Below are 25,000 nucleotides of genomic sequence, written 5' to 3'. Positions count from 1 at the left end.
TGTTATGAAAGAAGAGGTTGGAATAATAATAATAATAATAATAATAATAATAATAATAATAATATAATTCATCTTATTATCAAAGAAGAGGTTGGAATAAGAAGAAGAAGAAGAAGAAGAAGAAGAAGAACAAAATAATAATAATAATAATAATAATAATAATAATAATAATAATAATGGGAATAATAATATTATTCATATTATTATTAAAGAAGAGGGGGGAAAGAAGTTGGAATAATAATAATAATAAGCAGCTGATGTTGAGTTGGGCATCCAACAAATAATAATGATGATGATGATAATGATAATAATAATAATAATAATAATAATAATAATAATAATAGATTTAATGTATTCAATGTATTTATTTATTTATTCATAAGAAATTTCATTTATTTATTCATAATAATAATAATGCAAGCAGCTGATGTTGATATTGCTTACACGGATAATAATAATAATAATAATAATAATAATAATAATAATAATAATAATTATTATTATTATTATTATTATTATCCTCTCTAATCGTCCCGCAAGTTGTTCCTCCATGAATAAAGCCTTTGCTCCTCTATAATATATTATTATTATTATTATTATTATTATTATTATTATTATTATTATTATTATCCTCTCTAATCGTCCCGCAAGTTGTTCCTCCATGAATAAAGCCTTTGCTCCTCTATAATATATTATTATTATTATCCTCTCTAATCGTCCCGCAAGTTGTTCCTCCATGAATATTGCTTACACGACGTCCGGACTCAGGATTTCCAGGCCGGGAGGAAGAGGATACAAAGTCAGGATCTTCTCCCAGAGATCCACTAGCCAGGGATCCACTGCGGCGTCCGGCCTGCAGGAGGACAGAAAGGGATCCAGCGGTCGTTAATAATAAGAATAATAATAACAACAACAATAATAAAATAAAATATAATAAACAACAATAATAATAATAATAATAAAATTTAATAAAATAATAATAATAACAATAGCAGCAATAATAGAACATAAGATAAAATAATAATAATAACAATAATAAAATATAATAAAACAACAACAATAAAATAACATGATTTAATAAAATAACAATAATAATAACAATAATATAAACAACAACAACGACAACAATAATATAGCATAATAAAATTTAGTGAAATAATAATAATAACAGCAATAATATAACATAAAATAATAATAACAATAATAAAACATAATAATAATAATAATAATAATAATAATAATAATAATAATAATATATATAGAGGAGCAAAGGCTTTATTCATGGAGGAATAACTTGCGGGACGATTAGAGAGAATAATAATAATAATAATAATAATAATAATAATAATATACTATAGAGGAGCAAAGGCTTTATTCATGGAGGAACAACTTGCGGGACGATTAGAGAGGATAATAATAATAATAATAATAATAATAATAATAATAATAATAATAATAATATAGAGGAGCAAAGGCTTTATTCATGGAGGAACAACTTGCGGGACGATTAGAGTGGATAATAATAATAATAATAATAATAATAATAATAATATAGAGGAGCAAAGGCTTTATTCATGGAGGAACAACTTGCGGGACGATTAGAGAGAATAATAATAATAATAATAATAATAATAATAATAATAATAATAATATATTATAGAGGAGCAAAGGCTTTATTCATGGAGGAACAACTTGCGGGACGATTAGAGAGGATAATAATAATAATAATAAAAATAATAATAATAATAATAATAATATATTAGAGAGAGGATAATAATAATAATAATAATAATAATAATAATAATAATAATAATAATAAATTAGAGAGGAGCAAAGGCTTTATTCATGGAGGAACAACTTGCGGGACGATTAGAGTGGATCATCATCATAATAATAATAATAATAATAATAATAATAATAATATATTATAGAGGAGCAAAGGCTTTATTCATGGAGGAACAACTTGCGGGACGATTAGAGAGGATAATAATAATAATAATAATAATAATAATAATAATAATAATATATTATAGAGGAGCAAAGGCTTTATTCATGGAGGAACAACTTGCGGGACGATTAGAGAGGATAATAATAATAATAATAATAATAATAATATATTATAGAGGAGCAAAGGCTTTATTCATGGAGGAACAACTTGCGGGACGATTAGAGAGGAAAATAATAATAATAATAATAATAATATAGAGGAGCAAAGGCTTTATTCATGGAGGAACAACTTGCGGGACGATTAGAGAGGATAATAATAATAATAATAATAATAATAATAATATATAGAGGAGCAAAGGCTTTATTCATGGAGGAACAACTTGCGGGACGATTAGAGAGGATAATAATAATATATTATAGAGGAGCAAAGGCTTTATTCATGGAGGAACAACTTGCGGGACGATTAGAGAGGATGATAATAATAATAATAATAATAATAATAATAATAATAATAATAATAATAATATATTATAGAGGAGCAAAGGCTTTATTCATGGAGGAACAACTTGCGGGACGATTAGAGAGGATAATAATAATAATAATAATAATAATAATAATAATAATAATAATAATAATAATATATTATAGAGGAGCAAAGGCTTTATTCATGGAGGAACAACTTGCGGGACGATTAGAGAGGATAATAATAATAATATATTATAGCGGAGCAAAGGCTTTATTCATGGAGGAACAACTTGCGGGACGATTAGAGAGGATAATAATAATAATAATAATAATAATAATAATAGACTCACCCCAAATCGTGCTGGTCGTCCCCCAAAGCGGGCGGAAGCAGCGGGCAGCCGCCCAATTGGCGGAGCCTCTTGTGCAGCTTTTTGGCCACAAAGTTGAACCTGGAGAGGGATGAAAAAGGAGAATTCCCCCCCGGATTTTCCCATTTTTCTCCGGGTTTCCCAAATCCCCCCCCCCGACGGATTGTCATATTTTTTCTAAATTTCCCCTGGATTTTCCCACTTTTTCCAATTTCCTCCCCGATTTTCATGGATTTTCCAACATTTTCCCGGATTTTCAAACCTCCCCCTGGATTTTCCCATTTTCCCACGGTTTTTCAAATTTTCACCTGGATATTTTTCCCATTTCCCCCCGGATTTTCCCATTCCCCCCGTTTCTTCCATTTTTCCACGGATTTTCCCATTTTCCCACGGTTTTCCCAATTTTCACCGGGATATTTTTTCCGATTCCCCCCCAGATTTTCCCATTTCCCCCCGGATTTTCCCATTTCCCCCCTGGATTTTCCCATTTTCCAACGGATTTTCCCATTTTTTCCAATTTCCCCCCAGATTTCCCCCTTCCCCCCCGGATATTCCCATTTCCCCCCTGGATTTTCCCATTTTCCCACCGTTTTTCCAATTTTCACCTGGATATTTTTTCCAATTTCCCCCCAGATTTTCCCATTTCCCCCCTGGATTTTCCCATTTTCCAACGGATTTTCCCATTTTTTCCAATTTCCCCCCAGATTTCCCCCTCCCCCCCCCCGGATATTCCCATTTCCCCCCTGGATTTTCCCATTTTCCCACGGTTTTTCCAATTTTCACCTGGATATTTTTTCCAATTTCCCCCCAGATTTTCCAATTTTCCACCAGGTTTTCCTATTTTCCCCTGGATTTTCCCATTTTTTCCCCAATTTCCCCCAGATTTTCCCATTTCCCCGCTGTATTTCCCATTTCCCCCCTGGATTTTCCCATTTTCCCACGGATTTTCCCATTTTTTCCAATTTCCCCCCAGATTTCCCCCTTCCCCCCCGGATATTCCCATTTCCCCCCTGGATTTTCCCATTTTCCCACGGTTTTTCCAATTTTCACCTGGATATTTTTTCCAATTTCCCCCCAGATTTTCCAATTTTCCACCAGGTTTTCCCATTTTCCAACGGATTTTCCCATTTTTTCCAATTCCCCCCCAGATTTCCCCCTTCCCCCCGGATATTCCCATTTCCCCCCTGGATTTTCCCATTTTCCCACGGTTTTTCCAATTTTCACCTGGATATTTTTCCCCATTTCCCCCCTGCATTTTCCATTTCCCCCCAGATTTCCCCATTTTTTTCCAATTTCCCCCCAGATTTTCCCATTTCCCCCCGGATATTCCCATTCCCCCCCTGGATTTTCCCATTTTTCCCACGGTTTTTCCAATCCCCCCCCGGATATTCCCATTTCCCCGCTGTATTTCCCATTTTTCCCCTGGATTTTCCCATTTTCCCACGGTTTTCCCAATTTTCACCTGGATATTTTCCCCCATTCCCCCCCAGATTTTCCCATTTCCCCCCTGCATTTTCCATTTCCCCCCAGATTTCCCCATTTTTTTCCAATTTCCCCCCAGATTTTCCCATTTCCCCCCGGATATTCCCATTTCCCCCCTGGATTTTCCCATTTTTCCCACGGTTTTTCCAATTCCCCCCCCCCGGATATTCCCATTTCCCCCCTGTTTTTTTCCCATTTTCCCACGGTTTTTCCAATTTTCACCTGGTTCCCCCCCCCCCAATTCCCCCCCCGGATTTTCCCATTTTTTCCCATTTTTCCCGGGATTTCCTCATTTTTTTCCAATTTCCCCCCAGATTTCCCCCTTCCCCCCCGGATATTCCCATTTCCCCCCTGGATTTTCCCATTTTCCCACGGTTTTTCCAATTTTCACCTGGATATTTTTTCCAATTTCCCCCCAGATTTTCCAATTTTCCACCAGGTTTTCCTATTTTCCCCTGGATTTTCCCATTTTTTTCCAATTTCCCCCCAGATTTTCCCATTTCCCCGCTGTATTTCCCATTTTCCCCCTGGATTTTCCCATTTTCCCACGGTTTTCCCAATTTTCACCTGGATATTTTCCCCCATTTCCTCCCAGATTTTCCCATTTCCCCCCCTGCATTTTCCATTTCCCCCCAGATTTCCCCATTTTTTCCCCATTTCCCCCCAGATTTTCCCATTTCCCCCCGGATATTCCCATTTCCCCCCTGGATTTTCCCATTTTTCCCACGGTTTTTCCAATTCCCCCCCCCCCGGATATTCCCATTTCCCCCCTGTTTTTTTCCATTTTCCCACGGTTTTTCCAATTTTCACCTGGTTTTTCCCCCCCAATTCCCCCCCCTGGATTTTCCCATTTTTTCCCATTTTTCCCGGGATTTCCTCATTTTTTTCCAATTTCCCCCCAGATTTTCCCATTTCCCCGCTGTATTTCCCATTTTCCCCCTGGATTTTCCCATTTTCCCACGGTTTTTCCAATTTTCACCTGGATATTTCCCCCCATTTCCTCCCAGATTTTCCCATTTCCCCCCTGCATTTTCCATTTCCCCCCAGATTTCCCCATTTTTTCCCCATTTCCCCCCAGATTTTCCCATTTCCCCCCGGATATTCCCATTTCCCCCCTGGATTTTCCCATTTTCCCCACGGTTTTTCCAATTCCCCCCCCCGGATATTCCCATTTCCCCCCTGTTTTTTTCCATTTTCCCACGGTTTTTCCAATTTTCACCTGGTTTCCCCCCCCAATTCCCCCCCCGGATTTTCCCATTTTTTCCCATTTTTCCCGGGATTTCCCCATTTTTTTCCAATTTCCCCCCAGATTTTCCCATTTCCCCGCTGTATTTCCCATTTCCCCCCTGGATTTTCCCATTTTCCCACGGTTTTCCCAATTTTCACCTGGATATTTTCCCCCATTTCCTCCCAGATTTTCCCATTTCCCCCCTGCATTTTCCATTTCCCCCCAGATTTCCCCATTTTTTTCCAATTTCCCCCCAGATTTTCCCATTCCCCCCCGGATATTCCCATTTCCCCCCTGGATTTTCCCATTTTTCCCACGGTTTTTCCAATTCCCCCCCCGGATATTCCCATTTCCCCCCTGTTTTTTTCCATTTTCCCACGGTTTTTCCAATTTTCACCTGGTTTTTCCCCCCCAATTCCCCCCCCCGGATTTTCCCATTTTTTCCCATTTTTCCCGGGATTTTCCCATTTTTTTCCAATTTCCCCCCAGATTTTCCCATTTCCCCGCTGTATTTCCCATTTTCCCCCTGGATTTTCCCATTTTCCCACGGTTTCTCCAATTTTCACCTGGATATTTCCCCCCATTTCCTCCCAGATTTTCCCATTTCCCCCCTGCATTTTCCATTTCCCCCCAGATTTCCCCATTTTTTTCCAATTTCCCCCCAGATTTTCCCATTTCCCCCCTGTTTTTCCCATTTCCCCCCTGGATTTTCCCATTTTCCCACGGTTTTCCCAATTTTCACCTGGATATTTTCCCCCATTTCCTCCCAGATTTTCCCATTTCCCCCCTGCATTTTCCATTTCCCCCCAGATTTCCCCATTTTTTCCCCATTTCCCCCCAGATTTTCCCATTTCCCCCCTGGATTTTCCCATTTTTCCCACGGTTTTTCCAATTCCCCCCCCCGGATATTCCCATTTCCCCGCTGTATTTCCCATTTTCCCCCTGGATTTTCCCATTTTCCCACGGTTTTCCCAATTTTCACCTGGATATTTTCCCCCATTTCCTCCCAGATTTCCCCATTTCCCCCCTGCATTTTCCATTTCCCCCCAGATTTCCCCATTTTTTCCCCATTTCCCCCCAGATTTTCCCATTTCCCCCCTGGATTTTCCCATTTTCCCCACGGTTTTTCCAATTCCCCCCCCCCGGATATTCCCATTTCCCCCCTGTTTTTTTCCATTTTCCCACGGTTTTTCCAATTTTCACCTGGTTCCCCCCCCCCAATCCCCCCCCCCCGGATTTCCCCATTTTTCCCCATTTTTCCCGGGATTTCCCCATTTTTCCCAATTCCCCCCCGGACTTACTTGGGGTAGGAGGAATCGCCCAGCCCCACAACGGCGTAATCCAACCGGGAGAGAGATGTGAGAGGCAGGTTTTTCCGGAAGAGGAACCTCCAGAAATTCTGGATTTTTTATATTAAAAAAAAAAAAAAAGTATTTTATTTGTTTTCTAATGGAAAGAAGCCAAATTAAATATTCATCCACTGATTAAGGCATTGATTAATACATTCAATTAATTCTTCATTAATGGACAACTGAATACCTTCCATTCCAATATGTCATGTTGAATCCATTCAATGACAAAGACATTCGATTCCACGAGGGGCGTGTGAATAAATTATGTAAATTAAATTTATGGAATAAATTATATCAACTATGTAAATTAAACTTATAGAATACGTTATATCAATTAAATTTATAGAATAAATTATATAAATTAAATTTATAGAAGAACTTATATAAATTGAATTTATAGAATAAATTATAAATGGTAATTTATAGAATAAATTATATAAATTAAATTTATAGAATAAATTATATAGATTTATATAATATATTATATAAATTAAATTTATAGAATAAATTATATAAATTATATAAATTAAATTTATAGAATAAATTATAAAAATTAAATTTATAGAATAAATTATATAAATTATATAAATTAAATTTATAGAATAAATTATATAAATTAAACTTATAGAATCAATTATATAAATTATATAAATTAAATTTATAGAATAAATTATATAAATTATATAAATTAAATTTATAGAATACATTATATAAATTATATAAATTAAATTTATAGAATACATTATATAAATTATATAAATTAAATTTATAGAATAAATTATATAAATTAAATTTATAGAATAAATTATATAAATTAAATTTATGGAATAAATTATAAATTGTAATTTATAGAATAAATTCTATAAATTATATAAATTAAATTTATGGAATACATTATATAAATTAAATTTATAGAATAAATTATATAAATTATATAAATTAAATTTATAGAATAAATTATATAAATTAAATTTATAGAATAAATTATATAAATTAAACTTATAGAATCCATTATATAAATTATATAAATTAAAGTTATAGAATAAATTGTATAGATTTATAGAATAAATTATATAAATTAAATTCATAGAATCAATTATATAAATTATATAAATTAAATCTATAGAATAAATTATATCAATTATATCAATTAAACTTCTAGAACAAATTCTATAAATTAAACTTATAGAATACATTCTATCAATTCTATACATTAAATTTATAGAATAAATTCTATAGATTTATAGAATGAATCCTATAAATCAAATGTATAGAATAAATGATAGAGATTATAATTTATAGAATAAATTATAGAAATCTATTAAATGATATAGATTGATATAATAAATCTAAATTTATAATTTATAATCTAAATTATAGAAATCTATTAAATGATATAGATTGATATAATAAATCCTATAAATTAAATGTATAGAATCAAGGATATAGATGATCATTTATAGAATACATGACATGAATCAAATTAACGAATTCAAAAGGACTCGCCAAAGAGAGAGAAGGAACGTTTGGAACAATTAAGTGAATTAAGTTAAATTAATCAATTAAAATTTTTGAACCTTCATGTTGTCCGGCGGGTCCCCTTGCCCCGCGGTGGCGCAGACGAAAATCGCCAGCGGCTCCTCGATCAGCTTGGCCTGAGAGAAGCAGAAAAACAGGGGGAAGGTTTGAACTCTGCGCATGCTCAGGGACTATACCAATTGGCGGAATTCGCACTCGCCGCCGGATAGGCGTCCAAGGTGTCAATCCGGCGCCGGAAGCAGGGAGGAAAAAAGGAAGGGAAAAAAGGAAAAAGAGGGAGAAAAATAAAGGGGGAAAGGAAGGGGGAAAGAAGGGAAAAAGGGAGAGAAAAAGAAGGAGAAAAGGGAGAGAGAGAAAGGAAAAAGAGGGAGAGGAAAAGGAAAAAAAGAAGGGGAAAAGGGAGAGAAAAAGAAGGGGGAAAAGAAGGGGAAAAGGGAGAGAAAAAGAAGGGGAAAAGGGAGGGAAAAAAGGAAAAAGAGGGAGAAAAATAAAGGAAAAAAGGAAGGAGAAAAGAAGGGGAAAAGGGAGAGAAAAAGAAGGGGAAAAAGAAGGGGGAAAGGGAGGAAAAAAGAAGGGGAAAAAGGAAAAAGAGGGAGAAAAATAAAGGAAAAAAGGAAGGAGAAAAGAAGGGGGAAAGGGAGAGAAAAAGAAGGGGGGAAAGAAGGAAAAAAGGGAGGAAAAAAGAGAGAGAAAAAGAAGGGGGGGAAAGGAAAAAAGGGAGAGAAAAAGAAGGGAAAAAAGAAGGAAAAAAGGGAGAGAAAAAGAAGGGGGAAAAGAAGGAAAAAAGGGAGAGAGAAAGAAGGAAAAAAAGAAGGAAAAAAGGGAGGAAAAAAGAAGGAAAAAGGGGAGAGAAAAAGAAGGAAAAAAGGGAGAGAGAAAGAAGGGGGAAAAAGAAGGGAAAAGGGGAGAGAAAAAGAAGGAAAAAAAGGAGGAAAAAAGGGAGAGAAAAAGAAGGAAAAAAGGGAGAGGAGAAAAAGGAAAAAAGGGAGAGAAAAAGAAGGAAAAAAAGAAGGAAAAAAGGGAGAGGAGAAAAAGGAAAAAAGGGAGGGGGGAAAGGCAAAATAGGGAGGAAAAGAAGAAAAAAGGGAGAAAGGAAAAATTGGGAGGAAAAAAGGGAGAAATAATAAAAGGAAAAAATGGGAGGAAAAAAGGAAAAATTGGGAGGAAAAAAGAAGGAAAAATAGGGAGAAGAAAGGTTTGAACTCTGCGCATGCTCAGGGACTATATCAATTGGCGGAATTCGCACTCGCCGCTGGATAGGCGTCCAAGGTGTCAATCCGGCACCGGAGGAAGGGAGGAAAAAAGGAAGGGAAAAAAGGAAAAAGAGGGAGAGAAATAAAGGGGAAAAGGAAGGGGGAAAGAAGGGAAAAAGGGAGAGAAAAAAAGAAGGAAAAAAGGGAGAGAGAGAAAGGAAAAAGAGGGAGAGGAAAAGGAAAAAAGGAAGGGGAAAAGAAGGGGGAAAGGGAGAGAAAAAGAAGGGGAAAAGGGAGGAAAAAAGAAGGGGAAAAGGGAGGGAAAAAAGGAAAAAGAGGGAGAAAAATAAAGGGAAAAAGGAAGGAGAAAAGAAGGGGAAAAGGGAGAGAAAAAGAAGGGGGGAAAGAAGGAAAAAAGGGAGGAAAAAAGAAGGAAAAAAGGGTGAGAAAAAGAAGGGGGGGAAGGAAAAAAGGGAGAGAAAAAGAAGGGAAAAAAGAAGGAAAAAAGGGAGAGAGAAAGAAGGGGGAAAAGAAGGGAAAAAGGGAGAGAGAAAGAAGGGAAAAAGGGAGAGAAAAATAAGGGAAAAAAGAAGGAAAAAAGGGAGGAAAAAAGAAGGGAAAAGGGGAGAGAAAAAGAAGGAAAAAAGGGAGAGAGAAAGCAGGGGGGGAAGGAAAAAAGGGAGGAAAAAAGAAGGAAAAAAGGGAGAGAGAAAGCAGGGGGGAAAAGAAGGGAAAAGGGGAGAGAAAAAGAAGGGAAAAAAAGGAAAAAAGAGAGAGAAAAGGAAGGAAAAAAGGGAGTGAAAAAGAAGGGAAAAAAGGAGGAAAAAAGGGAGAGAAAAAGAAGGAAAAAAGGGAGAGGAGAAAAAGGAAAAAAGGGAGAGAAAAAGAAGGAAAAAAAGAAGGAAAAAAGGGAGGAAAAAAGAAGGGAAAAAGGGAGAGGAGAAAAAGGAAAAAAGGGAGGGGGGAAAGGCAAAATAGGGAGGAAAAAAAGAAAAAAGGGAGAGAGAAAAAGGAAAAATTGGGAGGAAAAAGGAAGGAAAAAAGGAAGAAAAAAGCAGGAAAAAAGGGAGGAAATAAAGGGAAAAAAGGGAGAAAAAAGTTTGAACTCTGCGCATGCTCAGGGACTATATCAATTGGCGGAATTCACACTCGCTGCCGGATAGGCGTCCAAGGTGTCAATCCGGCACCGGAAGCGGCGAGAAAAAAAGGAAGGGAGGAAAAAAGGAAGGGAAAAAAGGAAAAAGAGGGAGAGAAATAAAGGGGGAAAGGAAGGGGGAAAGAAGGGGAAAAGGGAGAGAAAAAAGAAGGAGAAAAGGGAGAGAGAGAAAGGAAAAAGAGGGAGAGGAAAAGGAAAAAAGGAAGGGGAAAAGAAGGGGGAAAGGGAGAGAAAAGGAAGGGGAAAAAGAAGGGGAAAAAGGGAGAGAAAAAGAAGGGGGAAAAGAAGGAAAAAAGGGAGAGAGAAAGAAGAAAAAAGGGAGAGAAAAAGAAGGGGAAAAAGAAGGAAAAAAGGGAGAGAAAAAGAAGGGGAAAAAGAAGGAAAAAAGGGAGAGAGAAAGAAGGGGAAAAAGAAGGGAAAAAGGGAGAGAAAGGAAAAATAGGGAGAGGAAAAGGAAAAAAGGAAGGGAAAAAGAAGGGAAAAAGGGAGAGAAAAAGAAGGGAAGAAAGAAGGGAAAAAAGGGAGAGAAAAAGAAGGGAAAAAAGAAGGGAAAAAAGGGAGAGAAAAAGAAGGGAAAAAAGAAGGAAAAAAGGGAGAGAGAAAGGAGGAAAAAAGGGAGAGAAAAAGAAGGGGGAAAAGAAGGAAAAAAGGGAGAGAAAAAGAAGGGGAAAAAGAAGGAAAAAAGGGAGAGGAAAAGAAGGGGGAAAAGAAGGAAAAAAGGGAGAGAGAAAGAAGGAAAAAAAGAAGGAAAAAAGGGAGGAAAAAAGAAGGAAAAAGGGGAGAGAAAAAGAAGGAAAAAAGGGAGAGAGAAAGAAGGGGGAAAAAGAAGGGAAAAGGGGAGAGAAAAAGAAGGAAAAAAAGGAGGAAAAAAGGGAGAGAAAAAGAAGGAAAAAAGGGAGAGGAGAAAAAGGAAAAAAGGGAGAGAAAAAGAAGGAAAAAAAGAAGGAAAAAAGGGAGAGGAGAAAAAGGAAAAAAGGGAGGGGGGAAAGGCAAAATAGGGAGGAAAAGAAGAAAAAAGGGAGAAAGGAAAAATTGGGAGGAAAAAAGGGAGAAATAATAAAAGGAAAAAATGGGAGGAAAAAAGGAAAAATTGGGAGGAAAAAAGAAGGAAAAATAGGGAGAAGAAAGGTTTGAACTCTGCGCATGCTCAGGGACTATATCAATTGGCGGAATTCACACTCGCTGCCGGAGACGCGTCCAAGGTGTCAATCCGGCACCGGAAGCGGCGAGAAAAAAGGAAGGGAAAAAAGGAAAAAGAGGGAGAAAAATAAAGGGGGAAAGGAAGGGGGAAAGAAGGGAAAAAGGGAGAGAAAAAAGAAGGAGAAAAGGGAGAGAGAGAAAGGAAAAAGAGGGAGAGGAAAAGGAAAAAAGGAAGGAAAAAAGAAGGGGGAAAGGGAGAGAAAAAGAAGGGGAAAAAGAAGGGGAAAAAGGGAGAGAAAAAGAAGGGGGAAAAGAAGGAAAAAAGGGAGAGAAAAAGAAGGGAAAAAAGAAGGAAGAAAGGGAGAGAAAAAGAAGGGGAAAAAGAAGGAAAAAAGGGAGAGAGAGAAAGGAAAAAGAGGGAGAGGAAAAGGAAAAAAGGAAGGAGAAAAGAAGGGGGAAAGGGAGAGAAAAAGAAGGGAGAAAAGAAGGGAAAAAAGGGAGAGAAAAAGAAGGGAAAAAAGAAGGAAAAAAGGGAGAGAAAAAGAAGGGGAAAAAGAAGGAAGAAAGGGAGAGAAAAAGAAGGGGAAAAAGAAGGAAAAAAGGGAGAGAGAGAAAGGAAAAATAGGGAGAGGAAAAGGAAAAAAAGGAAGGGAAAAAGAAGGGAAAAAAGAAGGGGAAAAAGAAGGAAAAAAGGGAGAGAGAAAGAAGGAAAAAAGGGAGAGAAAAAGAAGGGAAAAAAGAAGGAAAAAAGGGAGAGAAAAAGAAGGGGAAAAAGAAGGAAAAAAGGGAGAGAGAAAGAAGGGGGGGAAAGAAGGGAAAAGGGGAGAGAGAAAGAAGGAAAAAAGGGAGAGAAAAAGAAGGAAAAATAGGGAGAAGAAAGGTTTGAACTCTGCGCATGCTCAGGGACTATATCAATTGGCGGAATTCACACTCGCCGCCGGATAGGCGTCCAAGGTGTCAATCCGGCACCGGAAGAGGCGAGAAAAAAGGAAGGGAGGAAAAAAGGAAGGGGAAAAAGGAAAAAGAGGGAGAAAAATAAAGGGGGAAAGGAAGGGGGAAAGAAGGGAAAAAGGGAGAGAAAAAAGAAGGAAAAAAGGGAGAGAGAGAAAGGAAAAAGAGGGAGAGGAAAAGGAAAAAAGGAAGGGAAAAAGGGAGAGAAAAAGAAGGGAAAAAAGAAGGGGAAAAAGGGAGAGAAAAAGAAGGGGAAAAAGAAGGGAAAAAGGGAGAGAGAAAGAAGAAAAAAGGGAGAGAGAAAGAAGGGAAAAAAGAAGGAAAAAAGGGAGAGAAAAAGAAGGGGGAAAAGAAGGAAAAAAGGGAGAGAGAAAGAAGGGGGGGAAAGAAGGGAAAAGGGGAGAGAAAAGGAAGGAAAAAAGGGAGAGAGAAAGAAGGGGGGAAAGAAGGGAAAAGGGGAGAGAAAAGGAAGGAAAAAAGGGAGAGAGAAAGAAGGGGAAAAAGAAGGAAAAAAGGGAGAGAGAAAGAAGGAAAAAAAGAAGGAAAAAAGGGAGGGAAAAAGAAGGAAAAAGGGGAGAGAAAAGGAAGGAAAAAAGGGAGAGAGAAAGAAGGGGGGGAAAGAAGGGAAAAGGGGAGAGAAAAGGAAGGAAAAAAGGGAGAGAAAAAGAAGGGGAAAAAGAAGGAAAAAAGGGAGAGAGAAAGAAGGAAAAAAAGAAGGAAAAAAGGGAGGAAAAAAGAAGGAAAAGGGGGAGAGGAGAAAAAGGAAAAAAGGGAGGGGGGAAAGGCAAAATAGGGAGGAAAAAAAGAAAAAAGGGAGAAAGGAAAAATTGGGAGGAAAAAAGGGAGAAATAATAAAAGGAAAAAATGGGAGGAAAAAAGGAAAAATTGGGAGGAAAAAAGAAGGAAAAATAGGGAGAAGAAAGGTTTGAACTCTGCACATGCTCAGGGACTATATCAATTGGCGGAATTCACACTCGCTGCCGGATAGGCGTCCAAGGTGTCAATCCGGCACCGGAAGCAGGGAGGAAAAAAGGAAGGGAAAAAAGGAAAAAGAGGGAGAAAAATAAAGGGGAAAAGGAAGGGGAAAAGAAGGGGAAAAGGGAGAGAAAAAAGAAGGAGAAAAGGGAGAGAGAGAAAGGAAAAAGAGGGAGAGGAAAAGGAAAAAAGGAAGGGGAAAAGAAGGGGAAAAGGGAGAGAAAAAGAAGGGGAAAAGGGAGGAAAAAAGAAGGGGAAAAGGGAGGGGGAAAAGGGAAAAGAGGGAGAAAAATAAAGGAAAAAAGGAAGGAGAAAAGAAGGGGAAAAGGGAGAGAAAAAGAAGGGGGGAAAGAAGGAAAAAAGGGGGAAAAGGAAAAAAGGGGGAAAGGGAGGAAAAAAGGAAAAAGAGGGAGAAAAATAAAGGGGAAAAGGAAGGGGAAAAGAAGGAAAAAAGGGAGAGAAAAAAGAAGGAAAAAAGGGAGAGAGAGAAAGGAAAAAGAGGGAGAGGAAAAGGAAAAAAGGAAGGGGAAAAGAAGGGGAAAAGGGAGAGAAAAAGAAGGGGAAAAGGGAGGGAAAAAAGGAAAAAGAGGGAGAAAAATAAAGGAAAAAAGGAAGGAGAAAAGAAGGGGAAAAGGGAGAGAAAAAGAAGGGGAAAAAGAAGGAAAAAAGGGAGAGAAAAAGAAGGGGAAAAAGAAGGAAGAAAGGGAGAGAAAAAGAAGGGGAAAAAGAAGGAAAAAAGGGAGAGAGAGAAAGGAAAAATAGGGAGAGGAAAAGGAAAAAAAGGAAGGGAAAAAGAAGGGAAAAAAGAAGGGAAAAAAGGGAGAGAAAAAGAAGGGAAAAAAGAAGGAAAAAAGGGAGAGAGAAAGAAGGAAAAAAGGGAGAGAAAAAGAAGGGAAAAAAGAAGGAAAAAAGGGAGAGAAAAAGAAGGGGAAAAAGAAGGAAGAAAGGGAGAGAGAGAAAGGAAAAAGAGGGAGAGGAAAAGGAAAAAAGGAAGGGGAAAAGGGAGAGAAAAAGAAGGGAAAAAAGAAGGGGAAAAAGGGAGAGAAAAAGAAGGGGAAAAAGAAGGAAAAAAAGGAGAGAGAAAGAAGAAAAAAGGGAGAGAAAAAGAAGGGAAAAAAGAAGGAAAAAAGGGAGAGAAAAAGAAGGGGAAAAAGAAGGAAGAAAGGGAGAGAAAAAGAAGGGGAAAAAGAAGGAAAAAAGGGAGAGAGAGAAAGGAAAAATAGGGAGAGGAAAAGGAAAAAAAGGAAGGGAAAAAGAAGGGAAAAAAGAAGGGAAAAAAGGGAGAGAAAAAGAAGGGAAAAAAGAAGGAAAAAAGGGAGAGAGAAAGAAGGAAAAAAGGGAGAGAAAAAGAAGGGAAAAAAGAAGGAAAAAAGGGAGAGAGAAAGAAGGGGAAAAAGAAGGAAAAAAGGGAGAGAGAAAGAAGGGGGGGAAAGAAGGGAAAAGGGGAGAGAAAAGGAAGGAAAAAAGGGAGAGAAAAAGAAGGGGAAAAAGAAGGAAAAAAGGGAGAGAGAAAGAAGGAAAAAAAGAAGGAAAAAAGGGAGGAAAAAAGAAGGAAAAAGGGGAGAGAAAAGGAAGGAAAAAAGGGAGCGAGAAAGAAGGGGGGAAAAGAAGGGGAAAAGGGAGAGAAAAAGAAGGAAAAAAGGGAGGAAAAAAGAAGGAAAAAAGGGAGAGGAGAAAAAGGAAAAAAGGGAGGGGGGAAAGGCAAAATAGGGAGGAAAAAAAGAAAAAAGGGAGAAAGGAAAAATTGGGAGGAAAAAAGGGAGAAATAATAAAAGGAAAAAATGGGAGGAAAAAAGGAAAAATTGGGAGGAAAAAAGAAGGAAAAATAGGGAGAAGAAAGGTTTGAACTCTGCACATGCTCAGGGACTATATCAATTGGCGGAATTCACACTCGCCGCCGGATAGGCGTCCAAGGTGTCAATCCGGCACCGGAAGCAGGGAGGAAAAAAGGAAGGGAAAAAAGGAAAAAGAGGGAGAGAAATAAAGGGGAAAAGGAAGGGGAAAAGAAGGGAAAAAGGGAGAGAAAAAAGAAGGAGAAAAGGGAGAGAGAGAAAGGAAAAAGAGGGAGAGGAAAAGGAAAAAAGGAAGGGGAAAAGAAGGGGAAAAGGGAGAGAAAAAGAAGGGGAAAAGGGAGGAAAAAAGAAGGGGAAAAGGGAGGGAAAAAAGGAAAAAGAGGGAGAAAAATAAAGGGAAAAAGGAAGGAGAAAAGAAGGGGAAAAGGGAGAGAAAAAGAAGGGGGGAAAGAAGGAAAAAAGGGAGGAAAAAAGAAGGAAAAAAGGGTGAGAAAAAGAAGGGGGGGAAGGAAAAAAGGGAGAGAAAAAGAAGGGAAAAAAGAAGGAAAAAAGGGAGAGAGAAAGAAGGGGGAAAAGAAGGGAAAAAGGGAGAGAGAAAGAAGGGAAAAAGGGAGAGAAAAATAAGGGAAAAAAGAAGGAAAAAAGGGAGGAAAAAAGAAGGGAAAAGGGGAGAGAAAAAGAAGGAAAAAAGGGAGAGAGAAAGCAGGGGGGGAAGGAAAAAAGGGAGGAAAAAAGAAGGAAAAAAGGGAGAGAGAAAGCAGGGGGGAAAAGAAGGGAAAAGGGGAGAGAAAAAGAAGGGAAAAAAAGGAAAAAAGAGAGAGAAAAGGAAGGAAAAAAGGGAGTGAAAAAGAAGGGAAAAAAGGAGGAAAAAAGGGAGAGAAAAAGAAGGAAAAAAGGGAGAGGAGAAAAAGGAAAAAAGGGAGAGAAAAAGAAGGAAAAAAAGAAGGAAAAAAGGGAGGAAAAAAGAAGGGAAAAAGGGAGAGGAGAAAAAGGAAAAAAGGGAGGGGGGAAAGGCAAAATAGGGAGGAAAAAAAGAAAAAAGGGAGAGAGAAAAAGGAAAAATTGGGAGGAAAAAGGAAGGAAAAAAGGAAGAAAAAAGCAGGAAAAAAGGGAGGAAATAAAGGGAAAAAAGGGAGAAAAAAGTTTGAACTCTGCGCATGCTCAGGGACTATATCAATTGGCGGAATTCACACTCGCTGCCGGATAGGCGTCCAAGGTGTCAATCCGGCACCGGAAGCGGCGAGAAAAAAAGGAAGGGAGGAAAAAAGGAAGGGAAAAAAGGAAAAAGAGGGAGAGAAATAAAGGGGGAAAGGAAGGGGGAAAGAAGGGGAAAAGGGAGAGAAAAAAGAAGGAGAAAAGGGAGAGAGAGAAAGGAAAAAGAGGGAGAGGAAAAGGAAAAAAGGAAGGGGAAAAGAAGGGGGAAAGGGAGAGAAAAGGAAGGGGAAAAAGAAGGGGAAAAAGGGAGAGAAAAAGAAGGGGGAAAAGAAGGAAAAAAGGGAGAGAGAAAGAAGAAAAAAGGGAGAGAAAAAGAAGGGGAAAAAGAAGGAAAAAAGGGAGAGAAAAAGAAGGGGAAAAAGAAGGAAAAAAGGGAGAGAGAAAGAAGGGGAAAAAGAAGGGAAAAAGGGAGAGAAAGGAAAAATAGGGAGAGGAAAAGGAAAAAAGGAAGGGAAAAAGAAGGGAAAAAGGGAGAGAAAAAGAAGGGAAGAAAGAAGGGAAAAAAGGGAGAGAAAAAGAAGGGAAAAAAGAAGGGAAAAAAGGGAGAGAAAAAGAAGGGAAAAAAGAAGGAAAAAAGGGAGAGAGAAAGGAGGAAAAAAGGGAGAGAAAAAGAAGGGGGAAAAGAAGGAAAAAAGGGAGAGAAAAAGAAGGGGAAAAAGAAGGAAAAAAGGGAGAGGAAAAGAAGGGGGAAAAGAAGGAAAAAAGGGAGAGAGAAAGAAGGAAAAAAAGAAGGAAAAAAGGGAGGAAAAAAGAAGGAAAAAGGGGAGAGAAAAAGAAGGAAAAAAGGGAGAGAGAAAGAAGGGGGAAAAAGAAGGGAAAAGGGGAGAGAAAAAGAAGGAAAAAAAGGAGGAAAAAAGGGAGAGAAAAAGAAGGAAAAAAGGGAGAGGAGAAAAAGGAAAAAAGGGAGAGAAAAAGAAGGAAAAAAAGAAGGAAAAAAGGGAGAGGAGAAAAAGGAAAAAAGGGAGGGGGGAAAGGCAAAATAGGGAGGAAAAGAAGAAAAAAGGGAGAAAGGAAAAATTGGGAGGAAAAAAGGGAGAAATAATAAAAGGAAAAAATGGGAGGAAAAAAGGAAAAATTGGGAGGAAAAAAGAAGGAAAAATAGGGAGAAGAAAGGTTTGAACTCTGCGCATGCTCAGGGACTATATCAATTGGCGGAATTCACACTCGCTGCCGGATAGGCGTCCAAGGTGTCAATCCGGCACCGGAAGCAGGGAGGAAAAAAGGAAGGGAAAAAAGGAAAAAGAGGGAGAAAAATAAAGGGGGAAAGGAAGGGGGAAAGAAGGGAAAAAGGGAGAGAAAAAAGAAGGAGAAAAGGGAGAGAGAGAAAGGAAAAAGAGGGAGAGGAAAAGGAAAAAAGGAAGGAAAAAAGAAGGGGGAAAGGGAGAGAAAAAGAAGGGGAAAAAGAAGGGGAAAAAGGGAGAGAAAAAGAAGGGGGAAAAGAAGGAAAAAAGGGAGAGAAAAAGAAGGGAAAAAAGAAGGAAGAAAGGGAGAGAAAAAGAAGGGGAAAAAGAAGGAAAAAAGGGAGAGAGAGAAAGGAAAAAGAGGGAGAGGAAAAGGAAAAAAGGAAGGAGAAAAGAAGGGGGAAAGGGAGAGAAAAAGAAGGGAGAAAAGAAGGGAAAAAAGGGAGAGAAAAAGAAGGGAAAAAAGAAGGAAAAAAGGGAGAGAAAAAGAAGGGGAAAAAGAAGGAAGAAAGGGAGAGAAAAAGAAGGGGAAAAAGAAGGAAAAAAGGGAGAGAGAGAAAGGAAAAATAGGGAGAGGAAAAGGAAAAAAAGGAAGGGAAAAAGAAGGGAAAAAAGAAGGGGAAAAAGAAGGAAAAAAGGGAGAGAGAAAGAAGGAAAAAAGGGAGAGAAAAAGAAGGGAAAAAAGAAGGAAAAAAGGGAGAGAAAAAGAAGGGGAAAAAGAAGGAAAAAAGGGAGAGAGAAAGAAGGGGGGGAAAGAAGGGAAAAGGGGAGAGAGAAAGAAGGAAAAAAGGGAGAGAAAAAGAAGGAAAAATAGGGAGAAGAAAGGTTTGAACTCTGCGCATGCTCAGGGACTATATCAATTGGCGGAATTCACACTCGCCGCCGGATAGGCGTCCAAAGTGTCAATCCGGCACCGGAAGAGGCGAGAAAAAAGGAAGGGAGGAAAAAAGGAAGGGGAAAAAGGAAAAAGAGGGAGAAAAATAAAGGGGGAAAGGAAGGGGGAAAGAAGGGAAAAAGGGAGAGAAAAAAGAAGGAAAAAAGGGAGAGAGAGAAAGGAAAAAGAGGGAGAGGAAAAGGAAAAAAGGAAGGAAAAAAGAAGGGGGAAAGGGAGAGAAAAAGAAGGGGAAAAGGGAGGGAAAAAAGGAAAAAGAGGGAGAAAAATAAAGGAAAAAAGGAAGGAGAAAAGAAGGGGAAAAGGGAGAGAAAAAGAAGGGGAAAAAGAAGGAAGAAAGGGAGAGAAAAAGAAGGGGAAAAAGAAGGAAGAAAGGGAGAGAGAAAGAAGGGGGGAAAAGAAGGGAAAAGGGGAGAGAAAAGGAAGGAAAAAAGGGAGAGAGAAAGAAGGGGGGGAAAGAAGGGAAAAGGGGAGAGAAAAGGAAGGAAAAAAGGGAGAGAAAAAGAAGGGGAAAAAGAAGGAAAAAAGGGAGAGAGAAAGAAGGAAAAAAAGAAGGAAAAAAGGGAGGAAAAAAGAAGGAAAAGGGGGAGAGAAAAGGAAGGAAAAAAGGGAGAGAGAAAGAAGGGGGGAAAAGAAGGGGAAAAGGGAGAGAAAAAGAAGGGAAAAAAGAAGGAAAAAAGGGAGGAAAAAAGAAGGAAAAAAGGGAGAGGAGAAAAAGGAAAAAAGGGAGGGGGGAAAGGCAAAATAGGGAGGAAAAAAAGAAAAAAGGGAGAAAGGAAAAATGGGGAGGAAAAAAGGGAGAAATAATAAAAGGAAAAAATGGGAGGAAAAAAGGAAAAATTGGGAGGAAAAAAGAAGGAAAAATAGGGAGAAGAAAGGTTTGAACTCTGCGCATGCTCAGGGACTATATCAATTGGCGGAATTCACACTCGCTGCCGGAGACGCGTCCAAGGTGTCAATCCGGCACCGGAAGCGGCGAGAAAAAAAGGAAGGGAGGAAAAAAAGGAAGGGAAAAAAGGAAAAAGAGGGAGAAAAATAAAGGGGAAAAGGAAGGGGGAAAGAAGGGAAAAAGGGAGAGAAAAAAGAAGGAAAAAAGGGAGAGGAAAAGGAAAAAAGGAAGGAAAAAAGAAGGGGGAAAGGGAGAGAAAAAGAAGGAAATCCCCGTCATTCGGCGGGATTCGCACTCGCCACCGGATAGGCGTCCAAGGTGTCAATCCGGCACCGGAAGCGGCGAGAAAAAAAGGAAGGGAGGAAAAAAGGAAGGGAAAAAAGGAAAAAGAGGGAGAAAAATAAAGGGGGAAAGGAAGGGGGAAAGAAGGAAAAAAGGGAGAGAAAAAAAGAAGGAAAAAAGGGAGAGAGAGAAAGGAAAAAGAGGGAGAGGAAAAGGAAAAAAGGAAGGGGAAAAGGGAGAGAAAAAGAAGGGGAAAAAGAAGGGGAAAAAGGGAGAGAAAAAGAAGGGGAAAAAGAAGGAAAAAAGGGAGAGAGAAAGAAGAAAAAAGGGAGAGAAAAAGAAGGGAAAAAAGAAGGAAAAAAGGGAGAGAAAAAGAAGGGGAAAAAGAAGGAAAAAAGGGAGAGAGAAAGAAGGGGGGGAAAGAAGGGAAAAGGGGAGAGAAAAGGAAGGAAAAAAGGGAGAGAGAAAGAAGGGGGGGAAAGAAGGGAAAAGGGGAGAGAAAAGGAAGGAAAAAAGGGAGAGAAAAAGAAGGGGAAAAAGAAGGAAAAAAGGGAGAGAGAAAGAAGGAAAAAAAGAAGGAAAAAAGGGAGGAAAAAAGAAGGAAAAGGGGGAGAGAAAAGGAAGGAAAAAAGGGAGAGAGAAAGAAGGGGGGAAAAGAAGGGGAAAAGGGAGAGAAAAAGAAGGGAAAAAAGAAGGAAAAAAGGGAGGAAAAAAGAAGGAAAAAAGGGAGAGGAGAAAAAGGAAAAAAGGGAGGGGGGAAAGGCAAAATAGGGAGGAAAAAAAGAAAAAAGGGAGAAAGGAAAAATGGGGAGGAAAAAAGGGAGAAATAATAAAAGGAAAAAATGGGAGGAAAAAAGGAAAAATTGGGAGGAAAAAAGAAGGAAAAATAGGGAGAAGAAAGGTTTGAACTCTGCGCATGCTCAGGGACTATATCAATTGGCGGAATTCACACTCGCTGCCGGAGACGCGTCCAAGGTGTCAATCCGGCACCGGAAGCGGCGAGAAAAAAGGAAGGGAGGAAAAAAGGAAGGGAAAAAAGGAAAAAGAGGGAGAAAAATAAAGGAAGGGGGAAAGAAGGGGAAAAGGGAGAGAGAGAAAGGAAAAAGAGGGAGAGGAAAAGGAAAAAAGGAAGGAGAAAAGAAGGGGAAAAGGGAGAGAAAAAGAAGGGGAAAAGGGAGGGAAAAAAGGAAAAAGAGGGAGAAAAATAAAGGAAAAAAGGAAGGAGAAAAGAAGGGGAAAAGGGAGAGAAAAAGAAGGGGGGAAAGAAGGAAAAAAGGGGAAAAAGGAAAAAAGGGGGAAAGGGAGGAAAAAAGGAAAAAGAGGGAGAAAAATAAAGGGGAAAAGGAAGGGGAAAAGAAGGAAAAAAGGGAGAGAAAAAAGAAGGAAAAAAGGGAGAGAGAGAAAGGAAAAAGAGGGAGAGGAAAAGGAAAAAAGGAAGGAAAAAAGAAGGGGAAAAGGGAGAGAAAAAGAAGGGGGAAAAGAAGGGGAAAAGGGAGGAAAAAAGAAGGGGAAAAGGGAGGGGGAAAAGGAAAAAGAGGGAGAAAAATAAAGGAAAAAAGGAAGGAGAAAAGAAGGGGAAAAGGGAGAGAAAAAGAAGGGGGGAAAGAAGGAAAAAAGGGAGGGAAAAAGAGAGAGAAAAAGAAGGGGGGAAAGGAAAAAAGGGAGAGAAAAAGAAGGGAAAAAAGAAGGAAAAAAGGGAGAGAAAAAGAAGGGGAAAAAGAAGGGGAAAAGGGAGGAAAAAAGAAGGGGAAAAGGGAGGGGAAAAAGGAAAAAGAGGGAGAAAAATAAAGGAAAAAAGGAAGGAGAAAAGAAGGGGGAAAGGGAGAGAAAAAGAAGGGGGAAAGAAGGAAAAAAGGGAGGAAAAAAGAAGGAAAAAAGGGAGAGAGAGAAAGGAAAAATAGGGAGAGGAAAAGCAAAAAAGGAAGGAAAAAAGAAGGGGAAAAGGGAGAGAAAAAGAAGGGAAAAAAGAAGGGGAAAAGGGAGGAAAAAAGAAGGGGAAAAGGGAGGGGAAAAAGGAAAAAGAGGGAGAAAAATAAAGGAAAAAAGGAAGGAGAAAAGAAGGGGAAAAGGGAGAGAAAAAGAAGGGGGGAAAGAAGGAAAAACGGGGAAAAAGGAAAAAAGGGGGAAAGGGAGGAAAAAAGGAAAAAGAGGGAGAAAAATAAAGGGGAAAAGGAAGGGGAAAAGAAGGAAAAAAGGGAGAGAAAAAAGAAGGAAAAAAGGGAGAGAGAGAAAGGAAAAAGAGGGAGAGGAAAAGGAAAAAAGGAAGGAAAAAAGAAGGGGAAAAGGGAGAGAAAAAGAAGGGGGAAAAGAAGGGGAAAAGGGAGGAAAAAAGCAGGGGAAAAGGGAGGGAAAAAAGGAAAAAGAGGGAGAAAAATAAAGGAAAAAAGGAAGGAGAAAAGAAGGGGAAAAGGGAGGGAAAAAGAAGGGGGAAAAGAAGGAAAAAAGGGAGGAAAAAAGAAGGAAAAAAGGGTGAGAAAAAGAAGGGGGGAAAGGAAAAAAGGGAGAGAAAAAGAAGGGAAAAAAGAAGGAAAAAGGGAGAGAAAAAGAAGGGGAAAAAGAAGGGAAAAAGGGAGAGAGAAAGAAGGAAAAAAGGGAGAGAAAAAGAAGGGGAAAAAGAAGGAAAAAAGCGAGGAAAAAAGAAGGGAAAAGGGGAGAGAAAAAGAAGGAAAAAAGGGAGAGAGAAAGAAGGGGGGAAAGAAGGAAAAAAGGGAGGAAAAAAGAAGGAAAAAAGGGAGAGAGAAAGCAGGGGGGAAAAGAAGGGAAAAGGGGAGAGAAAAAGAAGGAAAAAAGGGAGAGAAAAAGAAGGGGGAAAAAGGAAAAAAGGGAGAGAAAAGGAAGGAAAAAAGGGAGTGAAAAAGAAGGAAAAAAAGGAGGAAAAAAGGGAGAGAAAAAGAAGGAAAAAAGGGAGAGAACAAGAAGGAAAAAAAGAAGGAAAAAAGGGAGGAAAAAAGAAGGAAAAAAGGGAGAGGAGAAAAAGGAAAAAAGGGAGGGGGAAAAGGCAAAATAGGGAGGGAAAAAAGAAAAAAGGGAGAGAGAAAAAGGAAAAATTGGGAGGAAAAAGGAAGGAAAAAAGGAAGAAAAAAGCAGGAAAAAAGGGAGGAAATAAAGGGAAAAAAGGGAGAAAAAAGTTTGAACTCTGCGCATGCTCAGGGACTACGTCATTCGGCGGGATTCGCACTCGCCACCGGATAGGCGTCCAGGGCGTCGACGCGGCACCGGAAGCGGCCAGAAAAAAGGAAGGGAGGAAAAAAGGGAGGGAAAAAGGGAAAAGAGGGAGAAAAATAAAGGGGAAAAGGAAGGGGAAAAGAAGGGAAAAAGGGAGAGAAAAAGAAGGGGAAAAAGAAGGAAAAAAGGGAGAGAGAAAAGATGGGGAAAAGGGAGAGAAAGGAAAAATAGGGAGAGAAAAAAGGAAAAAGAGGGAGAAAAATAAAGGAGAAAAGGAAGGAGAAAAGAAGGAAAAAAGGGAGAGAAAAAGAAGGGGAAAAAGAAGGAAAAAAGGGAGAGAGAAAAGATGGAAAAAAGGGAGAGAAAGGAAAAAGAGGGAGAGAAAAAAGGAAAAAGAGGGAGAAAAATAAAGGGGAAAAGGAAGGGGAAAAGAAGGAAAAAAGGGAGAGAAAAAGAAGGGGGAAAAGAAGGAAAAAAGGGAGAGAGAAAAGATGGAAAAAAGGGAGAGAAAGGAAAAAGAGGGAGAGAAAAAAGGAAAAAGAGGGAGAAAAATAAAGGGGAAAAGGAAGGGGAAAAGAAGGAAAAAAGGGAGAGAAAAAGAAGGGGGAAAAGAAGGAAAAAAGGGAGAGAGAAAAGATGGAAAAAAGGGAGAGAAAGGAAAAAGAGGGAGAGAAAAAAGGAAAAAGAGGGAGAAAAATAAAGGGGAAAAGGAAGGGGAAAAGAAGGAAAAAAGGGAGAGAAAAAGAAGGGGGAAAAGAAGGAAAAAAGGGAGAGAGAAAAGATGGAAAAAAGGGAGAGAAAGGAAAAAGAGGGAGAGAAAAAAGGAAAAAGAGGGAGAAAAATAAAGGGGAAAAGGAAGGGGAAAAGAAGGAAAAAAGGGAGAGAAAAAGAAGGGGGAAAAGAAGGAAAAAAGGGAGAGAGAAAAGATGGAAAAAAGGGAGAGAAAGGAAAAAGAGGGAGAGAAAAAAGGAAAAAGAGGGAGAAAAATAAAGGAGAAAAGGAAGGAGAAAAGAAGGGGGAAAGGGAGAAAAAAAAGGAGGAAAAAAGGGAGGAAAGAAGGGAAAAAAGGAAAAAAGGGGGAAAGGGGAAAAAAGGAAAGAGAAGGAAAAAAGGGAGAGAAAAAGAAGGAGGAAAGGGAGGAAAAAGGAAAAAGAGGGAGAAAAATAAAGGAGATAAGAGGGAAAAAAGGGAGAGGAAAAAGCAGGGGGGATAAAGGAGGAAAAAAGGGGGAAAAAGGAAAAAAAGGAAAAAGGGGGGGAAAGGAAAAAAGGAAAGAGAACGGCAATAGGGAGAGAAAAAGAAGGAAAAAAGGGAGGAAAAAGGAAAAAGAGGGAGAAAAATAAAGGAGAAAAGGAAGGAGAAAAGAAGGAAAAGAGGGAGAGAGAAAAGGAGGAAAAAAGGGAAAAAAGGAAAAAAGGAAAGGGAAGGAAAAAAGGGAGAGGAAAAGAAGGAAAAAAGGGAGAGGAAAAGGGAAAAAAAGAAGGGGAAAAGGGAGGAAAAAAGGAAAAAGAGGGAGGAAAATAAAGGAGAAAAGGAAGGAGAAAAGAAGGGGGAAAGGGAGAGGAAAAAGGAGGGGAAAAGGGGGAAAAGGAAAAAAGGGGGAAAGGGAGGAAAAAAGGAAAAAGAGGGAGGAAAATAAAGGAGAAAAGGAAGGAGAAAAGAAGGGGGAAAGGGAGAGGAAAAAGCAGGAAAATAGGAAGGAAAAAGCAGGAAAATGAGGGAGGAAAAAAGGAAAAAAAGGAGAGAGAAATAGGAAAAAGAGGGAGAAAAAAGGTCCTTTTGCGGGA

The 25,000-nt window shown here is 38.8% G+C and overlaps 1 protein-coding gene across 3 annotated transcripts in view; it reads right to left on the bottom strand.

Moving 5' to 3' along the window:
- The window catches only part of LOC114589827 (NADPH-dependent diflavin oxidoreductase 1), a 45,963-nt gene that overhangs the window by 15,252 nt on the left and 5,711 nt on the right, over nucleotides 1-25,000 (bottom strand). For all 3 annotated transcript variants that reach the window (XM_077922836.1, XM_077922834.1, XM_077922835.1), the window contains exons 3-6: nucleotides 8,420-8,497; nucleotides 6,792-6,889; nucleotides 2,763-2,861; nucleotides 752-853 (exon numbers count right to left, since the gene is read on the bottom strand). In XM_077922836.1, the coding sequence (XP_077778962.1) occupies nucleotides 752-853; nucleotides 2,763-2,861; nucleotides 6,792-6,889; nucleotides 8,420-8,497 (377 nt within the window). The remainder of the gene's footprint in view (nucleotides 1-751; nucleotides 854-2,762; nucleotides 2,862-6,791; nucleotides 6,890-8,419; nucleotides 8,498-25,000) is intronic.

Source organism: Podarcis muralis, chromosome W (genome assembly GCF_964188315.1).
Source record: "Podarcis muralis chromosome W, rPodMur119.hap1.1, whole genome shotgun sequence".
Classification (NCBI taxonomy): domain Eukaryota; kingdom Metazoa; phylum Chordata; class Lepidosauria; order Squamata; family Lacertidae; genus Podarcis; species Podarcis muralis.
The sequence above is the reverse complement of the archived record's forward strand: the minus strand, read 5'-3'. Positions and strand labels throughout refer to the sequence as shown.